This window comes from Hevea brasiliensis, chromosome 15 (genome assembly GCF_030052815.1).
Source record: "Hevea brasiliensis isolate MT/VB/25A 57/8 chromosome 15, ASM3005281v1, whole genome shotgun sequence".
Lineage (NCBI taxonomy): Eukaryota > Viridiplantae > Streptophyta > Magnoliopsida > Malpighiales > Euphorbiaceae > Hevea > Hevea brasiliensis.
The window spans coordinates 54,513,991-54,533,819 of NC_079507.1; the positions used below are offsets into that span (position 1 = coordinate 54,513,991).

General features: G+C 35.8%; 2 protein-coding genes across 3 annotated transcripts; one reads left to right on the forward strand and one right to left on the reverse strand.

The window, feature by feature from the left end:
* Positions 1 to 1,260: 1,260 nt before the first annotated feature.
* On the forward strand, positions 1,261 to 6,532 carry LOC110656592 (uncharacterized). Of its 2 annotated transcripts, XM_021813453.2 has the most exons (6): positions 1,262 to 1,835; positions 2,735 to 2,771; positions 3,040 to 3,276; positions 3,407 to 3,454; positions 5,168 to 5,664; positions 6,043 to 6,532. In XM_021813453.2, the coding sequence occupies exons 1-6, from the start codon at positions 1,534 to 1,536 to the stop codon at positions 6,281 to 6,283; spliced, it is 1,362 nt and encodes a 453-aa protein (XP_021669145.2). In that variant the 5' UTR covers positions 1,262 to 1,533; the 3' UTR covers positions 6,284 to 6,532. The 2 variants fall into 2 exon arrangements, with proteins under 2 accessions (XP_021669146.1, XP_021669145.2); XM_021813454.2 differs by lacking the exon at positions 6,043 to 6,532 and having other exon boundaries at positions 1,261 to 1,835; positions 5,178 to 5,424.
* Positions 6,533 to 7,326: 794 nt separating this feature from the next.
* LOC110656593 (glycerol-3-phosphate dehydrogenase [NAD(+)]) lies at positions 7,327 to 11,042 on the reverse strand. Its single transcript, XM_021813455.2, has 11 exons — positions 10,599 to 11,042; positions 9,868 to 9,944; positions 9,711 to 9,783; positions 9,401 to 9,618; positions 9,208 to 9,315; positions 8,887 to 8,950; positions 8,755 to 8,792; positions 8,551 to 8,671; positions 8,419 to 8,473; positions 8,288 to 8,336; positions 7,327 to 7,856 (listed from the first exon to the last, which is right to left on the reverse strand). The coding sequence occupies exons 1-11, from the start codon at positions 10,900 to 10,902 to the stop codon at positions 7,674 to 7,676; spliced, it is 1,290 nt and encodes a 429-aa protein (XP_021669147.2). The 5' UTR covers positions 10,903 to 11,042; the 3' UTR covers positions 7,327 to 7,673.
* Positions 11,043 to 19,829: the final 8,787 nt, after the last annotated feature.

The following is a 19,829-nucleotide window of genomic DNA, read 5'->3' on the forward strand; positions in this document are numbered from 1 at the left end:
GTGCTGGCCAAGTGTGTTTTTTTGGTCATATATGACATTATGAAGATGGTAAAGTGGGTGTGTCACAGAAGCCTAATTTTTGGTCTTTTTTGAGGAAAAACATCACAAAGTTGAAAGAGATTAAACTTCAAGGTTGTTTAAATTAAGAAGCATCAAAGATTTTGTTTAGGAAACCTCAACTTTTGATGATGATTAGCTGAAAGCCCTCAGATCCCATTCTCAAACTGGTTCATGTCATTTGGATTTGATTGTAGCCTTTGGCACTGAATCCTCTAATGGCCGCCAAAAACAGCTGCTTAAATCAACATATGATGAAGCCAAGTGGCTCATAGTAATTGTAAAAGAATTCTATGTTCTGCAGAGTCCCATCTCAGCTAGATGCTTTCTCTTTTGGACTAGTAAGCCATGAATAGTATACTCCTACGAAATTTCACTGACCTCTATACTAGTTATAGAAATGTTAGTGGGTTATAGCAGGCACATTTTATTATCCCTTTCTAGCTTTAGGTTTTGATATTCCTATAAAGTATCAACCTTTAAAACTTTTTTCCATAGTAATAAGAATAAGAACAAAGAACCTTCAGCTTCAAGTCATTGATTCTACACAGCTTAATTCTTCTTATTTTATTATTTTTGGTGCAACATATAGCTTCATTGCGCATAAGTAATTTAATTTAATTTATTTCACTGTAATTTTGTAGGACTAATAAAAGCTTGTTAGTGATGTAAACCTCAATGTTGAAGTATGATGGGCAATGAATTGATAGTATTATGAATAAAGAAAAGAAAGGAACAAATGATTGACGGGTTGATTCAAAACAATAGATGGTGAGTGAGGAATGGTCAAACAAAGTTTCTTTGTAAGGTTTAAGCATCAAAGTAATAAAATACAAGAAGATGAAATCAAAACTTATAATCCAAAAGCTTCATCAATCGCCAATCCCTAAAATCGAAATCAACTTTATCCACATGGGTATGCATTGGTATGTTGTTAGGTGCTGCCACCAATCCATAACCCATTGCATTTCCCCTCTGCCCATCAAAAACTTTTTCTTGTCCACTGTCAAAGCAAAAGGGCAATGACCCTACAAATAATTCAAGTTTCAACCTCACTTCTCTATGACCAAAGTGAAAAAAAAAAAAGTAAATAATTTATTCAGACTTAATTTAATGATTAAAAATATATAGTATAGAGTTAGATTTGAATGCACTATTTTAAATTTCTACTAAAAAATTAAAATAAATAAAAGCTTTGAAGTGCCTCAAATTGGACATAGCCCCACATTCTTTTGCAAGCACCTAATAGGGACTAGGGGAACAAAATCCCCCCTCTCTCCCTATCTCTCTCCCTCTCTTCCAAAAAACTGTTCTTCTGAAAATAGCAAAAAGTGGAATGGAATAGAATGTTTCTGATCTAAACTAAGTCCAGATTTCAGGCTCTCTAAAACGGAAAGATTATCTTACCAAGAAAACAGAGGAAGCAAAGGAAAAAGAGAACTGAAAAAAAACAGAGCAAGGGGGAGAGAGAAAGAGATGGGAGGGGTGACATCGTCCATGGCGGCGAAATTTGCCTTCTTTCCACCAAACCCACCTTCATACAAGCTAATAACAGATGACCTCACTGGTCTCTTGCTTTTGAGCCCCTTCCCTCACCGTGAAAATGTTGAAATTTTGAAATTGCCCACTAGGAAAGGCACAGAGATTGTGGCAATGTACATAAGGCATCCTATGGCCACCTCTACTCTTCTTTACTCTCATGGGAACGCTGCCGATCTGGGGCAGATGTATGAGCTTTTCATCGAATTGAGCATCCACCTGAGGGTTAATCTCATGGGGTACTATCGCTATTACTTTTACTATCTTTGCTACTATATTTGAAGTGTTTTGGCGTCTCGTTTGTGTAACTTTTTTGGGGCCTTTTTTATGATGGTTTTGTAATTTTGGCATCTGGTCTTTTTGTGCTTTTTCTGATTTAGTTGAGGACTTGAGCTGTGTTTGGATTTTCTCGTGGTTTTAGTCTGCAAGAAATGGGAACTACTTGATGCTTAGCTAGGAATTTTTCTTTTTCATCTGGGATTCCTTTAAATTAACTGAAAACGGATATTTGGTCAATTTTATTGGTTTTTATAGTATGATTATATGTAGCATCAAAGTTTTGCTTTATAGGAATTTGTGGACAAATGATATAATTCAAGTTTGTGGGAAGATCGTACTCATTAAAGACCGTTTAGCATGATGAAGATAGGATGAGCTTTAATTCTTTCTCTGAGGCTTAGTTTTAACTTTCCTCACTGTCTCACTTGTGTGAAAATAGATTCTTGGCATATCTGCAGAAATGATGTAGTTGTTGTTTATTTTGAATAGTGTTGCTTGATGAATTTACTCCAATGGCATTGGGGAGAAACCATACCTCGAAAAAAATCTAGTGAACCGAGGATCTTAACCTGATATCTGGAGAAGAAAAAAAAAACCCACTATTAGTAATGGCTTTTTACCCATGTCGTTACTGAACTTGTAAATGTGCTAGTAGTTTAAGCTATACTTTCCCCTTGCCCTAGTGTTATATGGTGTTAATGGTCCATGAGTTTGAGTTGTTTTTTCATCATCTATGAAGATGCACTATTCTATCCATGTTGAAATAAAAACCTTATAGAAATAATTTCTGTTAATGCATTTTTTTAATCAGAAAAATATTCACAGTTTGCATGCACATGTGATTTTCAACTTTTTGCAGGTATGACTATTCCGGTTATGGACAATCATCTGGAAAGGTTTGCTATTTTAAACTCCTTTATAATTAATTTAACAAGTGTATGCATGTGTAATATATATCTTTGTTTATGAAATTTCTGCAGATTTCACTCTCTCCCCCCCTCCTCCTCCCTCCCCCCACACCCCCCGCCGCCCTTTTCTCTTGCCCTCCCTCCCCTTTTTGATTGCAATACATATACATTTATATATAGTTAAGTGATTATGAATTGTTTGGCATTAGTGGGAGGAAGAAACAAGTTTTTCTGAAGCCATGTTCCTGTGTTGCAGCCAAGTGAGCAGAATACATATGCAGATATTGAAGCTGCATACAAGAGCCTAGAAGAAAATTATGGAACCAAGCAAGAAGACATTATCCTTTATGGACAATCTGTTGGAAGTGGCCCCACCGTAGATCTTGCTGCTCGACTGCCTCAGTTACGAGCTGTTGTTCTGCATAGTCCGATACTTTCAGGTTTAAGAGTCATGTATCCTGTCAAGCGTACATACTGGTTTGACATTTATAAGGTAACATATTTGTAAGTATGTTTTATTGTTTTATCTCATTGCTTAAGTGATGAGTTAATTTTTTTTCTCATAATGAACTTCTTGTTTTCTTTTTTCTTCTCTTTTTTTTTTTTTTTTTTTTTTCTTGCAGAATATTGACAAAATTCCACTAGTTAATTGTCCTATTCTTATCATTCATGTAAGTATGCCACTGCAACACATTGAATCATCTAAGCTCTCTCTCTCTCTCTCTCTCTCTCTCTCTCTCTCTCTCTTACTTTCTATTTTTATGTTTGGAGTCACAGACCTTTGGACCTTTGAGTCACAATACAACCGGCATAGAAGTTTTGATTTGCCTCCTTCACTGGTCTCTTTTGCATTTATATTTACCCATCTTGTTCCTCTAGGCATGTTTGTTAACTAAAATGTTTCTTGGTGTTCCATGCATGAAAAAATGCTTCTTTTTTGGCTTGATTATAGTTTTTGAAGTTTTGAGTTTGCACATGTTATAAAATCATTCCATTTCTACTGCTGAGTATTGTGACATTTAAGAAGTATAATGTAAGATTTCTCTGGCTGGTAAACCTTGTAGATCATGTTTACTGTGCCATTTCCTTCAAATTTTCTAGCAATGAAGTACTTTGTGGTAGTTGGGCTTTCCTTTTATTGGGTTTTGACAACATCCTATTATTTTCAAATAAATTTGATGTAATTGGAAATGCATTAGTCTTAAGGCCCATGCACGTGTCCCAAATCCGAAAAAGATGGCTATCATGTTGATGGCTTATTATTTCTTCAGGTTTAAAGAACTGCAGATTCATACAAAGTTAATTAGGCACCCAATCTTATGTTTTGATACATGAAAGGAAGAAAAGCAGGATGATTTCTAGTAAATTTGCTTAGTTATATAGATTATTTTAACTTTTAACAAAGACTTGAGTCAATCGGCAACCTTTAAAACAGGTTGTCCAGTGAGAAAGAAAAGGTAAGAAAGTGTGAAGGATAATTTTAAGAGCAGGTATGTTGTGGAAAAGGGTAATCTATATGGACCCCATGGATGGTCTATTCCGCATTCCTATGCCTTTTGTTTGTACTAATTAACAGTGATAATACTGTGTGCTGACATCACTTAGTTTTTTGTATTTCACTTCTAATTATTGCATTACATATTACACTGGATACTTCCATTTCTAAGTCAAGCATCCACTTATCATTGTGTGTCTTCATTCATTTAAATAATCTTATGGAGCATTTGGTACAAGGTTAATAAGGAGTAATCATTACTCTTATAACTTTTAACCCTTTTTTTAATGTTGTTTGAATACTGTAAGTGAATAGGTTAATTTTTAATCTCCTTAATATTTAACCCTCTTTAGAATGTTAACCTTTGGAGACGAGGTTAATAAAACTTATACTTTCATTTAAGTTCTTTTATTAACCTGCTACCAAATACTATTATCTGTTACACCATTAATTATTTTTTACTCCTTAACAATTACTCCTTTAAAATTTACAGGACTAACATTTAACATTCAATTTTTTAACCTTGTATCAAACACATTCTTAGTCTTTTATGTTGTTGAATGAGTATTATTCGTTGCATAAGTTGGGATGAATGAGTTGGGCCATTACCCAGAATTTAGCAACCATTGTTTCGTTTATTTAGAAAATTCTTGCTTTCTTAGTTTGGGATGATTGATTTGACAATGCCTTCTAACAGATTAATAGAAATTAAGAAACAGATTCAGATTATGTGATAAGCACTTCTTGAGAAGCTATTGCTTTTCTTTTGAGCCTTTGACATTTAGTGTGAGGACATTGCTTGTAGCATTTTGAAGCTGATTGCAAGATGCCCTGGAAAAATAGATATGTTCATTGTTCCATATTTTGATGCTCTTATATTAATATGTAGGGAACTTCAGATGAGGTGGTCGATTGCTCCCATGGTAAGCAACTCTGGGAACTGTGTAAAGAAAAATATGAACCACTATGGCTTAAAGGAGGGAACCACTGCGATTTAGAGCACTTTCCAGAGTATATCAGGCATCTGAAGAAGTTCATATCAACTGTTGAGAAATCTCCTTCTCAAAGATACAGTTCAAGGAGAAGCACAGACCAGTTTGAACAAGCCCGGAAGAGTACTGATGTATTTGAGGTTTCAAGGAAAAGTACAGACCGGAGAGAGAAACCAAGGCATAGTACTGACAGGCCTGAGAAACTAAAAAGCCAATCTAATCATGCTGAAAAGCTGGAAAAGCTCAAAAATCAGTCTAATAATGCTGATAAACTAGAAAAGTTACGCATCTCCTTTGATCAAATGGAAAGGTCTCGAAGAAGTGTTGATTGCCTTGAGAAGTCCCGTAAAAGCATTGACCATCAACTGGAAAGAGCACGGAAAAGCGTTGACAGGTTGGATAGAATACGAACTGGTTGATACTTAAAAACAACCTTAAAATTTATGCATGGGTTTGGTCTTGTGGGGCATTTATTTGGCTTATTTCTTTTCTAATTTATATGGTTTTTCAGCTGTGTAATTGGCTTGTGTTATCTCTATAATAACTATTGGCATGAAATGAGAAAGGGTTTGGTGTTACATTGGTTTAAAATTAGTGGCCCTTGGCAATTTTATCCCATATCATCATTGTCTTCATTGTTCAATTTTCACAAACGCAAACATGGTTTTCATACTTGACTGAACTAAAGATCTTCCAGTACTGTGTGCTATACACTTCTCAGTCATAAAAATATATTAGATAGCTCAGATATTATCATTCATGATTGGATCAGGAATCAAGTTATGGAATGGATAGGGAAAAGGGCAACTATGGTCTTCCCCCCTCTGAGCATACCCTTCTGCTGGAAATGGCAGTTGAAAAGACAAATCCTTCATTTGATTAGCCAGCAGCTAAGTTATCAATTCAGTAAGCAAGGCACAAAGAGAATTGGCTGCAATTTGCAATTGAGGCATGCATACACAAGAAGTAGCTATTTACCTGCAATAAGCAGCAAAAGATTTTCAGATCACTGAAGAGCATGGCACTGCCACTGTGCGACTCCCTTGGTTTTTATACTATTTATTTCTGGCAGCAGTCATTGGAAATTATCGACTCCAACCAAAATGATAATATCAAATGTTTTTATTTTTGCTTAATCGGTAAGCATGGCTTGTAATCCATTAAATCCTTGTTCACCACTGTACCCATCTGTAGATCCAAGCTCTCACCAACAGGTTTGTACCATATGAGAAATATATTCAATGACAGGTCGTTGAATAGTACTACTGACCACTAGTTGTGCATGTTAAAGCATTTGTTTTCCCTTGTTGCTTCTTCCCCTCCTCCCACAAGAATGCATTCTTGATTCAAATTCAATTAAGATTGATTAAACGGCATGTCGTAAAGCAATCCCATGACAATGACGTGTGAGTCCAGTGACCAAACAAACGATAAGTTTCAACTTTAAAAGGTACATTCCCATGGAAATGACAATTGAATAGCAAACGACAAATCTCAACAGTAAAGATTGTCATTTGAACGACCACTTCAAAACGACTTAAAAATGCACAAACAACATTGAAATCAGAAAGCCAAAAAAACAAGAAGGGCTGTCGTTTGATGCGTTAGGAAAATGACAGGTCGTTTTGTCCTTTATTTTTCAAGACAAAACCACCGCCACCTACTCCTGTCTTCCACAGAAAATCTATGTATCTAAACATCACATACTCTTCCAAAGCACAAATGTTGCGGGCTTCCAGATTAAATTCCATTGAAACCTTAGTTTGGCTGCTGAAAAATGAAAAGAAAATTGAGAAGACCAAAAGCTAAAATCCAGTGTCAAGAGAATTCTGAAGGATGAGTCTGGAATTCATCCAAGCCATCACTAATGTAAGAAATTTCCAGCAAGTTCCTGCAGGACTTGGATATCCCACAAATCCAAAGCTAATCCTTTTCCATTCCAGAAGCCACATCCACCCCTAATTTAACATCAAAAATAAACAAGAAATCCTTCTCTTTTTTACTTTAACCATAGTTTTATATTTGGACCATTTTTTTTATACTTTATTGTATAATGTTTTCCAGAGACTTCAACATCTGAAGATTATTATTCATTCTACATGACTATTACATGTTTGACTACAAACTATCTGATACAACAGTAAAACAAGACACTATAGATCTGTTGAAGAATTCATTATTTTAATTGCCTTCAACTTCAACCTTGAAGCTTCCTAATAAGCTGTAATTCAGCCTTGTGAACTGTCTTGCTGTCTTGGAACCAAACTTATCGTGAAGCGGAAAACCAAACTCTAAAATTCTACCCAGCCTCCTCATTTGTGCATGATGCACAAATATGGAAAGGCTCCACTAAATTTTATAAAAGATATATGTCAAATATATTAGTTTCATCCTCAGGAAAAGTCAATAATATTGAGCTGAGCCCTCTACCAAGGCAAAGTTCGGTTTGTGCTCGCTATATTCAACTATGGCTGATGGTGGAAGACGTCCAATACAGATCTCATGCACTGTTGCAAAAAGTGGAAACAACTCTAGCCATCCACGGTGACTTAAGACTTCATACACTTCTCTTGCTGTTGAGACACCCTTTAACGTATAGACACAAGAATTGACAAAATAGTTAGGTTTAACAACTTGATTTTTGATAATGTGATAAATCTACAAAATAAATGTTTTTGGTTCATCCTAGGAATGATATGCCATTTAGGTAATAGAATGAGTTTCTAGCAACTGCATTCTTAGCAAGTAGGACACTTGCTGGAATTTGTATTTTGCATTCGAGTTATGCAACGTTCACAGAAACAGTGAAGTATTCTAAGGTCTTTGCAATCTACTTTGTGTCTCTTGCTTATTACATCAGTGATCCTTGTCAACAGAGTGAAAAAGTTAACTATAATTCTGGACTAATGAACAACAGAGTGAAAAAGTTAACTATAATTCTGGACTAATGAACCCTTTATATGCACGTTTACTCAGGAAAAAAAGTTCACATTTTAACCATTAACTTCCTCATGCACCTGTAATTTTTGGCCCTGCAACATCTCTGCCTCAAGCTCATCAAAAGACCTACAAACGAGAAACATAGGTTAAGATTAAAACCTTCAACATTTTTCTATATTTTTTTGCCCCAACTAGCAAAAAACGACACCTTTTTCCTCCATTCTTTGCAAAGGCTTCTGCAACTTTCCTGTTTCTTCCTCCCACTGCCACAGATGATATAATTATTTTCCAAGTAACATTTTACTTTGCAGAGAATAAAGAAATCTACATGCTTCCTTACAGCATGTTGTGATGACATCAGCTACACCACAGCTTTCGAAGAAAGTGCTGTCCTTAACAGATGAAAACAACAACTTGGAGAAGGCTCTCATCTCCCTCAGACCAATTCTCATTATTGCAGCCTAGAGAGAATACAAACAGTTAAGGCACAAGAGAAACACAATAGAAGTTGGTGCTAAACCCTATTATGACTATTTAGATGTACCTTTGTGTTATTTCCCATTTCCAGACCATCGACAAAACCTGTCCCATCAGAGGTCAATTGCTCCATTGCTAACCCAAAGAAGAAGAAGAAGAGCAGCAAATTAATATGGGAAACAAAATCCAGTATACAAACCTGCTGCTAATGCCACAACATTCTTCAAGGTCCCACATAGTTCAACTCCCTCTACATCTTGGACCTATATATTCATAAAAGAGACAGAGTTAAGAACAGCGTGATTAACACTATCAATTAAAGTATGAAAATTTTCCATATTGAAATATAGCTATGCATATTTTTAAATGTTTCTGCATTGTTGCATTCCATCAAATAATTTGTGCTATATATTTTTTGAAAATTGACTTGTGGAATTCTAGTTCTATTTACATTCATTGTAACAATAAGCTGCTTTCATAAAACTAATAGTTATCGAATGGCCATATTTCTTGTACTCACAGGCGTGACCATGAAGTAAGGAGTACTAAATAACTGAACCCATTTCTCTGCAATCTCTCTGTTCGCTTTGTATCCAACTGTCGCCTCACTGAACTTCTCAACGGCGATCTGCAACAAGCAGCAATTATTCTTTTAAAAGCCAACAGCAAAAGCATGTAAATTCACTAGGAAGATTCTAAAATTGGTTAATTACTTCATTTGCTATATTTGCTCCCATTAGCACACAACAATTAACGCCAAGCAGCTCAGAAATAAGATTTGAGATCATGCAAGGGCCTTCCATTTTGACCTCCATTCCTTTGATGAGTGAAATAGCCTCAACACCTTCCTTTATCTTCCCAACAAGTCTCTTGCATATACCCTCCATAAACTGATGTGGAGTTACAAATACCAACATGTTTGCATCCCTCACTGCACAATCCCATCATTAGATTCATAGGGTAATCAAATATCCACAAGTAAAGTGTAACATGTGAACCTTAGCAAAGCAAGAAATTGAATACCGGCATTGTCAAGATCAGGATCTGCAATAACATTTTTTCCAAGCTTTATACCCGGGAGATATTTAACATTTTCCTGTACAAGAAAATGAGACAACTATTATGAAGAATGCAATACACATAATCAATCAAAGTGCAATGAAATTTATTGAACTCTTACATTAGTTCGGTTAATGACATCTGTTAACTTCTCACCAATTGGTAATGTCTCTTCAAACACCCACATTCTCACTTCATCTGAATTCCATTGGCAAATTTCAAAATGAGTTGCTATTAAAAGTTACATTGGTTGCCAAGAGTTATAGAAAAGGTATCGAAACTAATAATCTTAACTCTCCTTCTTTAACCTATTCAAAATCTCTATTTTATTTTTTCTTTCTTTAGAAAAGTATTAAAAAAAAAAGGCCTTCAATCCAGTCATATGTGTTTATTTGGGACAGTTCAAGGGAGTTATTAATCAAATTAAAAACCATCTAAAATAAATGGGATATTGAATGGAAAATGAAGGTGACAAGATCACATAAAAAATAAATCAACAAAGACATATGACCAGATTATAGAAACAAATGGCTACAATAGGGTGCATAAGGACAAAGCATAGCAAAAAAAAAAAAAAAAATCATAAACTTTAATTGGGATACGCTAAGAGTAAGAGAACTCCGTTCTCCATCTCCTAAAATTCCATTATAGACCACAAGACAAATTATTATATTTCTTTCTTTTCCTTAGTTTTGGCAATAAACAAGCATACTATAACAACACATTGTGCTCCAGAAATTGGATAATTAAATAAAAATTGTATCTAATAAAGAAAAGACCAAAATTCTAATAGCCACCCATATACGTGCGTATAGAGAGCTATTACAATTCACAATCAATATGGACACATACCATGAAAAGAAGCAAGCTTGAGGGTGTTAGAAGCAATAAGCTTAGCAGCCACACTACCCCAATTGCCACTACCCACAACAGTGACTCTAGAAATATGTGAAGCAGCAGAAACATCGTTGGCAAAGGCGTTTCTTGAAGCAGCTTCTTGGGCTTCCATGGCAGCAGGTGGGGCCATGAGAAAGGAAGGGGAAAAAGAAGAAAGAAAAGGACCGAGAAGGGAACGAGAGATGGAGAAGAAGGATGGAGATGACAGAGAAGAAGGTGAAGAGAAGAGGGGATGATATATGGGAAACAGAAAGCGCATTGGGGCGAAAAAGACAGACACGTTTCGTGAGAAACTATGCGTTCTTCTTTGGGTTACATGTTGAGTCCTCGGCGATCTATTCCATGTTTTGCAACTTTTGTTTTAACTGATGAGTCTAGATCCGGACATGGGCGTTGTTTAGAACCATAATTGGTCAAATCCGTATTTCACTCCCACCATAAACGAGTTGGACTGAAATTAAATCGGAATCATTCAATTCGATTTCGCGTTAAATCAGATTTTTTGTTTAAAAATGAAAAAAAAAAATTTAACCATTGAATTTAAATTGAACCACTTACGAATTGAAATCAGAATTAAAATTAAAATCAAAACTAAAAATTTAAAAATTTCTAAACTAGGTTAAATTCACCCTTTTAGTGAATTGTGAATCGAACTGAATTTAAATGGGTCTATCTTTTTTTTTAATAAATAATTATTAACTTGTTTTCTTTCATTTAGAATATCTAGATAATGATTTTTATTTGCCAAATGTCTAAATTGGATAAATGAGATAAGCTGTTCTTAATCTCAAAGAAATGTAACAATATAATATTTAATTTTAAATTGTAAGATAAAATCACATCGACTTTAATTTAATTAACATATAAGTTTTTACGGCCTATATAATCAATTTTCAAATAATAATAACAAAATGATTTAAATACCCCTTAAAAAAATCTAAATACAAGAATGTTCACAAGAGTTGAGATACTCATTTCTATCATTTTTGGCTTGTTTCTCTGAGATTAGGTTTTCTCTTCTGCCAAGCTAAGTTGACCATCTCCTGCCCTTCCAAGTGGGAGACAACCGTCCTTCCTCCTCCGACATAGGTTTTCTCTCACCTCTCCAAGCAAGATTGTAGAAATTTTAGTTTTTATTTATTGGCTTGCAGGTTGGGGATAAAATGGAGAAGGTTTTTTTGGCACCTGCAAGGACTCTAAGTTCCTCAAGCTCAATAATGGTGGGGCTTCCTCTCTGTGGCTGGCTTTATGTGCATGAGTTAGGGTGAGTCGATTATTTTGTTCCATGTCTTGGAGTCAGGAGTTGCTTGGGTCACTGGGTTCACCTTTTTAGTCTGCATGGGTACCTCTTGGAGATGTTGCCTATGCCATTCCTTTGGGCATCCAATCTCTCAACTATTGGAGATGCAAAAAGAGCTTTGCCTCGTGCCTAGTGTTCCCCTTGGCTTCAGATCTGCTCCTCTCCATGTTTTTGTGTGTTGGTTTTTTGCTTAAGGGTCCTATGGGTTGCTTCTTCCTTTGGAGGCAATTTTGTTTTTGGAATCCATGTGGGTTGTTGGTTTTCATTCCATTAAGCTATTTCATGGTGCTCTGAAGTGGCTCTGCGATGGGAGTTGGATGGCAGGCGATGGCTTTGTCTACCACTCTCATTGGGTCAAGCTAGAATCTAGGGTTTGATTTTCTAGGCCTTAGGCCTTCTTTAGTTTGATTCTAGTTTTGGAGCAACTTGTTAATGCCCTTTTTAGTATTTCAACTTGGATTGTGAGTTTAATTTGATTATTTGGTTAGGTTGAGTTTGGATCTACCCTAGTTGTAGTTGGTTTATGTTATAATGGCCTTAGGACTTTTTTCCTCATGTAATGAATTTTTATCTTTAACAAAAAAAAAAAGCTTAAATATTATAAAATATTTATTCCTTTCTATTATCTGTTTTCTCTCTCTATTTATTTCTCTCCTCTCTTACACACATGCGCTCTCTCTCCCTAACACCCTCTATGTCTCTCCTTCTCTCTCTCTCTCTCTCTCTCTCTCTCTCTCACACACGCACACACTCTAGCAAAAACATATCATAAATTAAAAAAAAAAAAAACTAAATGTAGCCTTAAAGAACATAAACTATTAAAAAAATCATTACCTTTATCTTGATATTTCAATTTTCAAATTTTAAAAATAATTTAGTTTATAAATAATTATATGCCTATCTATGAATAAAAATATTTCATTTACTCAATAAGAAAGTTCACTTTATCATCACATGCTAATTGTGGACTTCGTGGACATGTGAATGTGAGCAGGCATCACTTTGATTAGACTCAACTATTAGGCGTTTCTCTTTTTAAAGCCTAAATGCTCCACCTTCTCTCTAACAAGTCTTCTTCTTTAGTATAGTCCAAGGAGAGGTCCGGCTATTTTGGCCTGTTACGAGCCAAATTATGGGCCGAATGGGCATTAGAACTTGGGTCAGCATAAGACCCCTAAAGCCTGTTGTAAGCCTATGTCACGACCCAACCTATGGGCCGGACTGGCACTAGGACCTGGGCCGGCATAAATCCCCCGAGGCCCGTAGTAAGTCTTACTGTTCTCAAACCCATGTCCAGGCCCACAATTTAGGCCTAATATGCATATAAAATAATTTAAATTAAACTGTTATAATTTTATTTCGGGCCAGCTTAACCCAGTAATTATCAGAAACTAAAATTAGAGGAGCCCAGCTCAATCCTGTTACATCATTTACAAACTATTTAAAACTCATAAAAATTTTTCATTTGTTAATACAAAAACTTAAATTCATGCAATCCCTGACAGGATTAACGCTACTACTAGTACATGCGGAGTTCTAAATTACAAATTTAGATAATAATAATACCGTTAAGTAATTTTTTCATAACCTGCGAGGAAAGGAACAGGTTAATCTGAAAAATGTCTCCTCCTGTAGCCTGAAAAAATAAGGTGAACAGGTGTGAGCGTTCGACTCAGAGAGTAAAATAGCAATTTCAATCATAATCTCTATAGCTATCTAAAGCTAATGCACCCTGTAGAGTGATATACAACATTCTCATAAATTTTTCATACAATTCACATCACAATCAGCAAAAAGGCAATTTGGAGCACTCACACACCCAACACTGTCAAACAATACATATATAGGAGCTGATCCCTTATACAGCCCTCTTAATCCAACCTCTGCCAACGAGTGTCTCTCAAGTCGGACTTTTGCTTAATAAACTAAATGCCGGGTCCCAGCGAGTGTCTCTCAAGCCGTGTCTACCCGTCCTGTCCATATCCAATACCATACCACAAGCACGCCACGCACACACACTGCTCTAAATTACCACAAACAATATCCATGGCACTTCAACAATTATGAATGCAATATAAAATGTGCCTAGTATTTAACTACATAGATATATATTTATAAGTGATGCATGGGCATGCTTGAATATATAATAATATCGAAATTACAATTAAAATTAATATTTTACTCACAGTACACCGATGACTATTGTGGCTGCTGGATGGAGAAAAATAGCTGACCTCGATCACCTAATAACTATATTATAAATTTATTAGTACTAAGTCAACATAAAACTCTAAAGAGACAACAGACAACCTAATTTATGCCGGAAATCCGGCAGAGTTTTCCCTATACCTAGGATCTACCCAACCTGCAAAAGGCTTTAAAATACACTTCTGTATCTGCCAATCACACAATCACAACTCAATCACATCACAAGGGCCCTCCTGGGCCCATCCAATAATCAACAATCACAATGTGAAAAATTACAGTTTAGTCCTTATAATTAACCCCTTTTGCAAAAACTACCCATATGAGCTCTAAAAATTCTAAAACTTTGCCCCGCGGTCCTTAGCAATATTACTAAGCTAATGCAAAAGGAATTATAATTTTCTGATCACCCATGAATATTTTATTCAAGAATATTACTCAATTCCATAAGTTTTCAACAGCTAACATATTCTTAATTCAACCCAATTCAATATTCACATATTTAAACCTCCATCCTCAAACTTCAACCAATCATATAAAATTTAAATATCATAATTTCAAATAATCTTATATGCCCATATGCTAAAAATCTAACTAAAATCCATCTATATTTTTCAAAAATATTATACAATCACTCAAAAATTCAACAAACACCATAGAATATCTCCAAATAATTTTACTTTCATCATATATTTTTCTTAGAATTTTTCTCTAATTTTTCCTATTTAAGAAACACTGCATTTATGCTCCACAGACAGAGAAATAATGAAAATAATCTTACTCGAAACTTATCTGTGTCTCAAAAATTTCAAAAAATTTATGGGAAAATCTCTGGAAATTGAATAATCTCCAAAGCTCACCGGAGCCACCGCCGGAACCACCGCGCACGGTGGCCGGCCGCCGGTCGCCGGCAACATTTGCCATATCTGATCATACCATCCTGTTCCTCTCCTCTCCCTCAGTCCATAGGTGGTCTCAGATCGTCAATCCAACGGTCGGATCGTCCTAGATCTGACCCAAAAGCTTGAAAAACCCGAAACTTCTCTCCTCCATATCTCACTCATCTAACCTCCATTTGCTGCAAAATTAGTATCAAAAGAAAGCTCTTGGAACAAGCTTTTCAACTCCACCTGAATTGCCTCGATTGGAAGTCGAATGAAGCCGGAATAGTGTCGGAAAGTTGTTGCCCACTGTGCGTACGTTGATGAGGAAAACTCCTCCATTTGCACCACTGCCGGCGCTGCTCCGGCCAGCTGGCAGCTCGTGGGTGTCACCCAGGGTGAGGGTATGCCTCGCTGGCCAGCCATGGTGGCTGGAGGCTCGCAGGCCAGAAGAAAAGGGGAGGGGGAGGGAGAGTGACAGGAGAGAGTTTTTAAGGGGGCCGCTTTTTTTTTTTGTTTGAATTTCTGGGAATGAACCTGGACAGACATTTTGTCCAGATTCATTCCTGGAAAAATTTTTAAATTTTAAATGTTTAATTTAATTTTTAATTAATTTATTTATTTATTTATTATTATTATTTTTTAAAATTTTTGGGTTATTACATTCTTCCCCCCTTAAGAAAAATTTGTCCTCGAATTTTCGAATAAACAAGAGATAAGGAAAATAAGATTATTAAAACAAGTGCAATCATTACTCCTCCAGCTATGCAGAGATTGGTAAAACATTTATTCTTCAAACTCCTCGTATATTGTATATGACATTTTACTGCTCTATGATTCTACTATAGTGTCCTATTTGTCATCATCTCTTTCTAGAGATGCTCTTATCTCTTGGCTATTCATTGACCATTTTTCTAACATCTCAAGTATTCACTATACCTCTCTGCACTCGACTTAATGTCTCATAACCGTAATCAGTTTGGTGCTTACCTCTCTTTCACTGCATCCTAACATGTCTCTTAGTGATTTTGGTCCCCATTTTTCGATTTTAACAACCTCTGTTCCCCAATGACATAACTTATGTTCCTTATTCCATGGTATCCTATGAGACGTTTTCCTGTAGCACCCATCATAGGCATTCTGTTCAAAACTTTACTTGTCCTATGACCTTAATAGTCAACATCTATGCATCTTCTTATTTTCACGATACTTCAAATTTCCAATATATTTGTGTCATCACTAAAGTACTTAGACCAACCTCTGTCCATCTTAGGTAACTAGTTAGGTAGAATTCCATCCAAGGGCTAACTGTACCATTTATCAACATTGGAAAGCAAACTGGGTCTCTTCTCTTATATGACAAAAGTGTTTATATTCCCCGATAACTCAGTCCATGTGACTTTATCGTTTCTCACTCCTCCTCTGGAACAAGAATATCTTGACTTCTTCATAAAGCTTCTTATTATGTGGCCTATTTCTGATACATTGGCACTTAGATCGAGGCTCCACTACTCATTTAATCTATCATCTCATAATAACTTGTTTTAAACATCTCTTAGTGTGTTTCTAGCATACATATTCCTTCTTATCCTCATCATTATAATTAGCTCTACCGAGCTTTCTTCCTGTCCTTTGGATCTTATCCACTTACTTTTCCTGTTTTTACTATTGTTGATATCTTTCCAACCTACTATACTTATTCTTTAACCTTTGTTTTCTCTCATTCTTATACTTTTTCCTTCAAGGATGTCCATCCCATCATCAACTTTAACTTTCTTTTTATTTCTTAGTCCTATCTTGATTACTAGTTTCATTACTTCGAGAATTTTAATCTTACGATTGACCCCTACCAGCACATTCTTCATATTATATAACACTTGTAATTAACCATAGAAAATTCTTTTTGTATCCCCTTTTCCCAACTTAACTATCAGAACATTATCATTCCCTACCTCTCTTAGTAGGAAATTGTACATCCTAGATGGATAGGAGCCTTAAAAACTATAAGTTTCATATGAACTAACAGGGCTGTGGGAAATGTGTGTCATGCCTTAATTCTAAACAAGATACTTCACGTGTTTATTCTCCTTAATATAATCACATATACTGCCCACAACTTTCCAAACTTCAGCCTCAAATTACCCATCAGTAACAATTTCATCTATTAAAACTCATCCACAAATAGTACTTCCTCTAGCTCATAGTTTAAGACAGTTGTAAGCCTTTGTAGCTAACTTAATTTAACTCATGTCATTACTCTGATCGTCCTTTCATACTTAACACTAGGTATGCACTTACTGTCATTCTCATATCAGGAAATTGTGTATGAATTGGTGCCTACCAAACTCTCAAATAACTAGGTCTCCTTGACTCAGTCTCTGTTCCTTATATAATCCTCTAGAACCAAAAGCACGAGCTAAACTTGAAAAGAAAGAAAAATATCCTCTTATATTCAACTACACCCGATTGTCCATATAATAATGTTTAACCTATGTTTCTTGGTCTTTCTCTTCAAATTTCATCATCTCCTAGCACAATTGTGCTCTACCTATAAGGTATCATCTGCATGAACCCTTTACCGTACCATTGTCCTTCCTGACATAATATTTTATACTTATACTCGACCTATGATTCATATCTATCATCGTTTATATTGTGCCCTTAACTTTTGTTGAATCCTGAAAGATTTCTCTCACTAATAGACTCTTCCAGCATTAATTCCACCCTTATCTATGGTCATTAATTTGATCCTTGAACTTTCTAGTGATTTATAACCACCCATACTTGTCATTTTTCATTCTACCCCTACTGTTGTTCTGTTGTTATTGCTTCACTGCAAAGTGATTCTGTTGATTACACTAAAAATGTTTGCCTGACATTCATAACGAACCTCTAACTACCTTCTCACTATCTCAAAAGTCTAACCTAAAGCCTATGTGTCATTATCTATCATTCTTTTCCTCTCATCATACCTATTTGATCCCTTAGATTGACTTTTATTCAACTTACTACTTACTAACTTCTTTTTCTCTGCCTAATTAGATAGTCCGCAATACCATCTCACACCTTCTAGCTTTTGCTCATTATTATTGTATTCCTCGCCTAATCTTCTTGATACTGTTAATAAGTTAAAAGAATCTTGTCCCATTGCTATCCACTTCACTATTCTCAATAATGTGGTCCCATTTTGGGTTCTCCATCCTTGTCATTCACCTAGCCAAGAATAACACTTAGCCTACCCTATATCTTAACTTTGTTCCTTTTATTATGCGCCCTTCAGGTTGTCCTTTCATTTATTTCCTTTGTCTTACCCAAAATAGAACTTGACTATTCTATCCCTGGTTCTATTCTTCTTCCTAACATGACAGCTGTACTTGCTAACTATATCTTTTAGAGTCTCTACCGCGTTATCACATATCTGTGCTACTCAGATTTGGTCCTTCGACCACTCTAGCTAGTACTTCCACTGACATTTAGATTATATTGCATCTGCAATCAATTGTCCAAACTTTCATTTTGCACTTTCTTTATCCATTGGCCTTCTGTGATTTATCTTCGCTAATTTATTACTCTTAATACTATTATAATTAGATTATAATATTGTTTTGAACAATATGAAGTTAGAAAGGAACTTAGGAAATTGTAGTCATACTTTTATTGTATGATCTCTATTCTTACCCTTTTGGACTACATACTACCCCCTACTACCTTAGGGAGGGGATCTATAGCAATTTTATTTATTTGTTATTATTATTATTACTTTTTTTCCCATGTTTACTCAATTAGCCAAAACTTAAGATACCGGGCAACCAAACCCGTCATCCAATTCAAAGGATTTACATCCATCATGATCTGATTATATATGATTCCTATAATGGAACTTGTATCCTCTTCAGGATACCTGAGCCAACTACTCTCTATCACACTCTAAAGTCCCATCTGGGGCACTATTTTGTTGGTTACCATTATTAGTAATAAAACCCTATCCCTCTTGAAAGAATAAGACCACTTTACATCATAATTGACTGTGAAAAAGGTACTATATCTTCCACCTTGCCAAAACCATGTCAAATTAATGACTCTTTTATCATATCATAGCTCTGTAAATCATCAATTCATAGTTTCGACCTTCTCTAGGTAGTAGGGTTGTACTTTACACCTTACTGATACACACAAGATATACTATTCTCACTAAGCTCTAAGCAAAACGTCTGTTCTACTGCAAAAACCATCCAAAATTCCATACCGAAGACCAGATGGTCTCACTCTACAGATGTCACCCTTACTTTGCAACTAATCCGCAACCTCTGGTCTGATGGCAACTCTTGATGTAACTCTAGCTCATGCTAGGGTAACCGAGTCACTGACTCTAGTTATCACCCAACTGTGACCTTTCAATATTCTAACTCTAGACTCTTAACCAGGAGTTCCCAACTCCTCTGCAGATATAGAACTCTGTTCTGGCATTACTGTACCAAAACAGAGGCCATCCGCAAACACCTTCATTATGAAGCACCACGGGGATGCACGCAGCTCCACACAATAATCTCATGTCGGTACTGTAATCTGTAGCTTACAGAGCAGACATCGAGAACATTGTATAGTTACTACGATACGTCCTGACAGACTAGGTCTCCTAATCTCTTATCTCTCTTGAATCTACTATTATCATAAACTTACTCTGACTGGGTCATCCACTGACGACTGCCAGCAGTGGTATCCTCATCCTTATCTAGGGCAACTGTACTTTCAAGACTCACCTTTATGTGCTCGTGCCTTGCACGAAATGGGCACACCATT

Excerpts from the sequence above, each read along its gene's own strand:
- LOC110656592 (XM_021813453.2), top strand. The coding sequence starts at position 1,534 with ATGGGAGGGGTGACATCGTCCATGGCGGCGAAATTTGCCTTCTTTCCA. Across the intron at positions 1,836-2,734 it reads CTGAGGGTTAATCTCATGGG|GTATGACTATTCCGGTTATG; the intron begins GTACTATCGCTA and ends AACTTTTTGCAG. Across the intron at positions 3,277-3,406 it reads ACTGGTTTGACATTTATAAG|AATATTGACAAAATTCCACT; the intron begins GTAACATATTTG and ends TTTTTCTTGCAG.
- LOC110656593 (XM_021813455.2), bottom strand. The coding sequence starts at position 10,902 with ATGCGCTTTCTGTTTCCCATATATCATCCCCTCTTCTCTTCACCTTCT. Across the intron at positions 9,945-10,598 it reads CAAGCTTGCTTCTTTTCATG|ATGAAGTGAGAATGTGGGTG; the intron begins GTATGTGTCCAT and ends AATGGAATTCAG. Across the intron at positions 9,619-9,710 it reads TCCTGATCTTGACAATGCCG|TGAGGGATGCAAACATGTTG; the intron begins GTATTCAATTTC and ends GGGATTGTGCAG.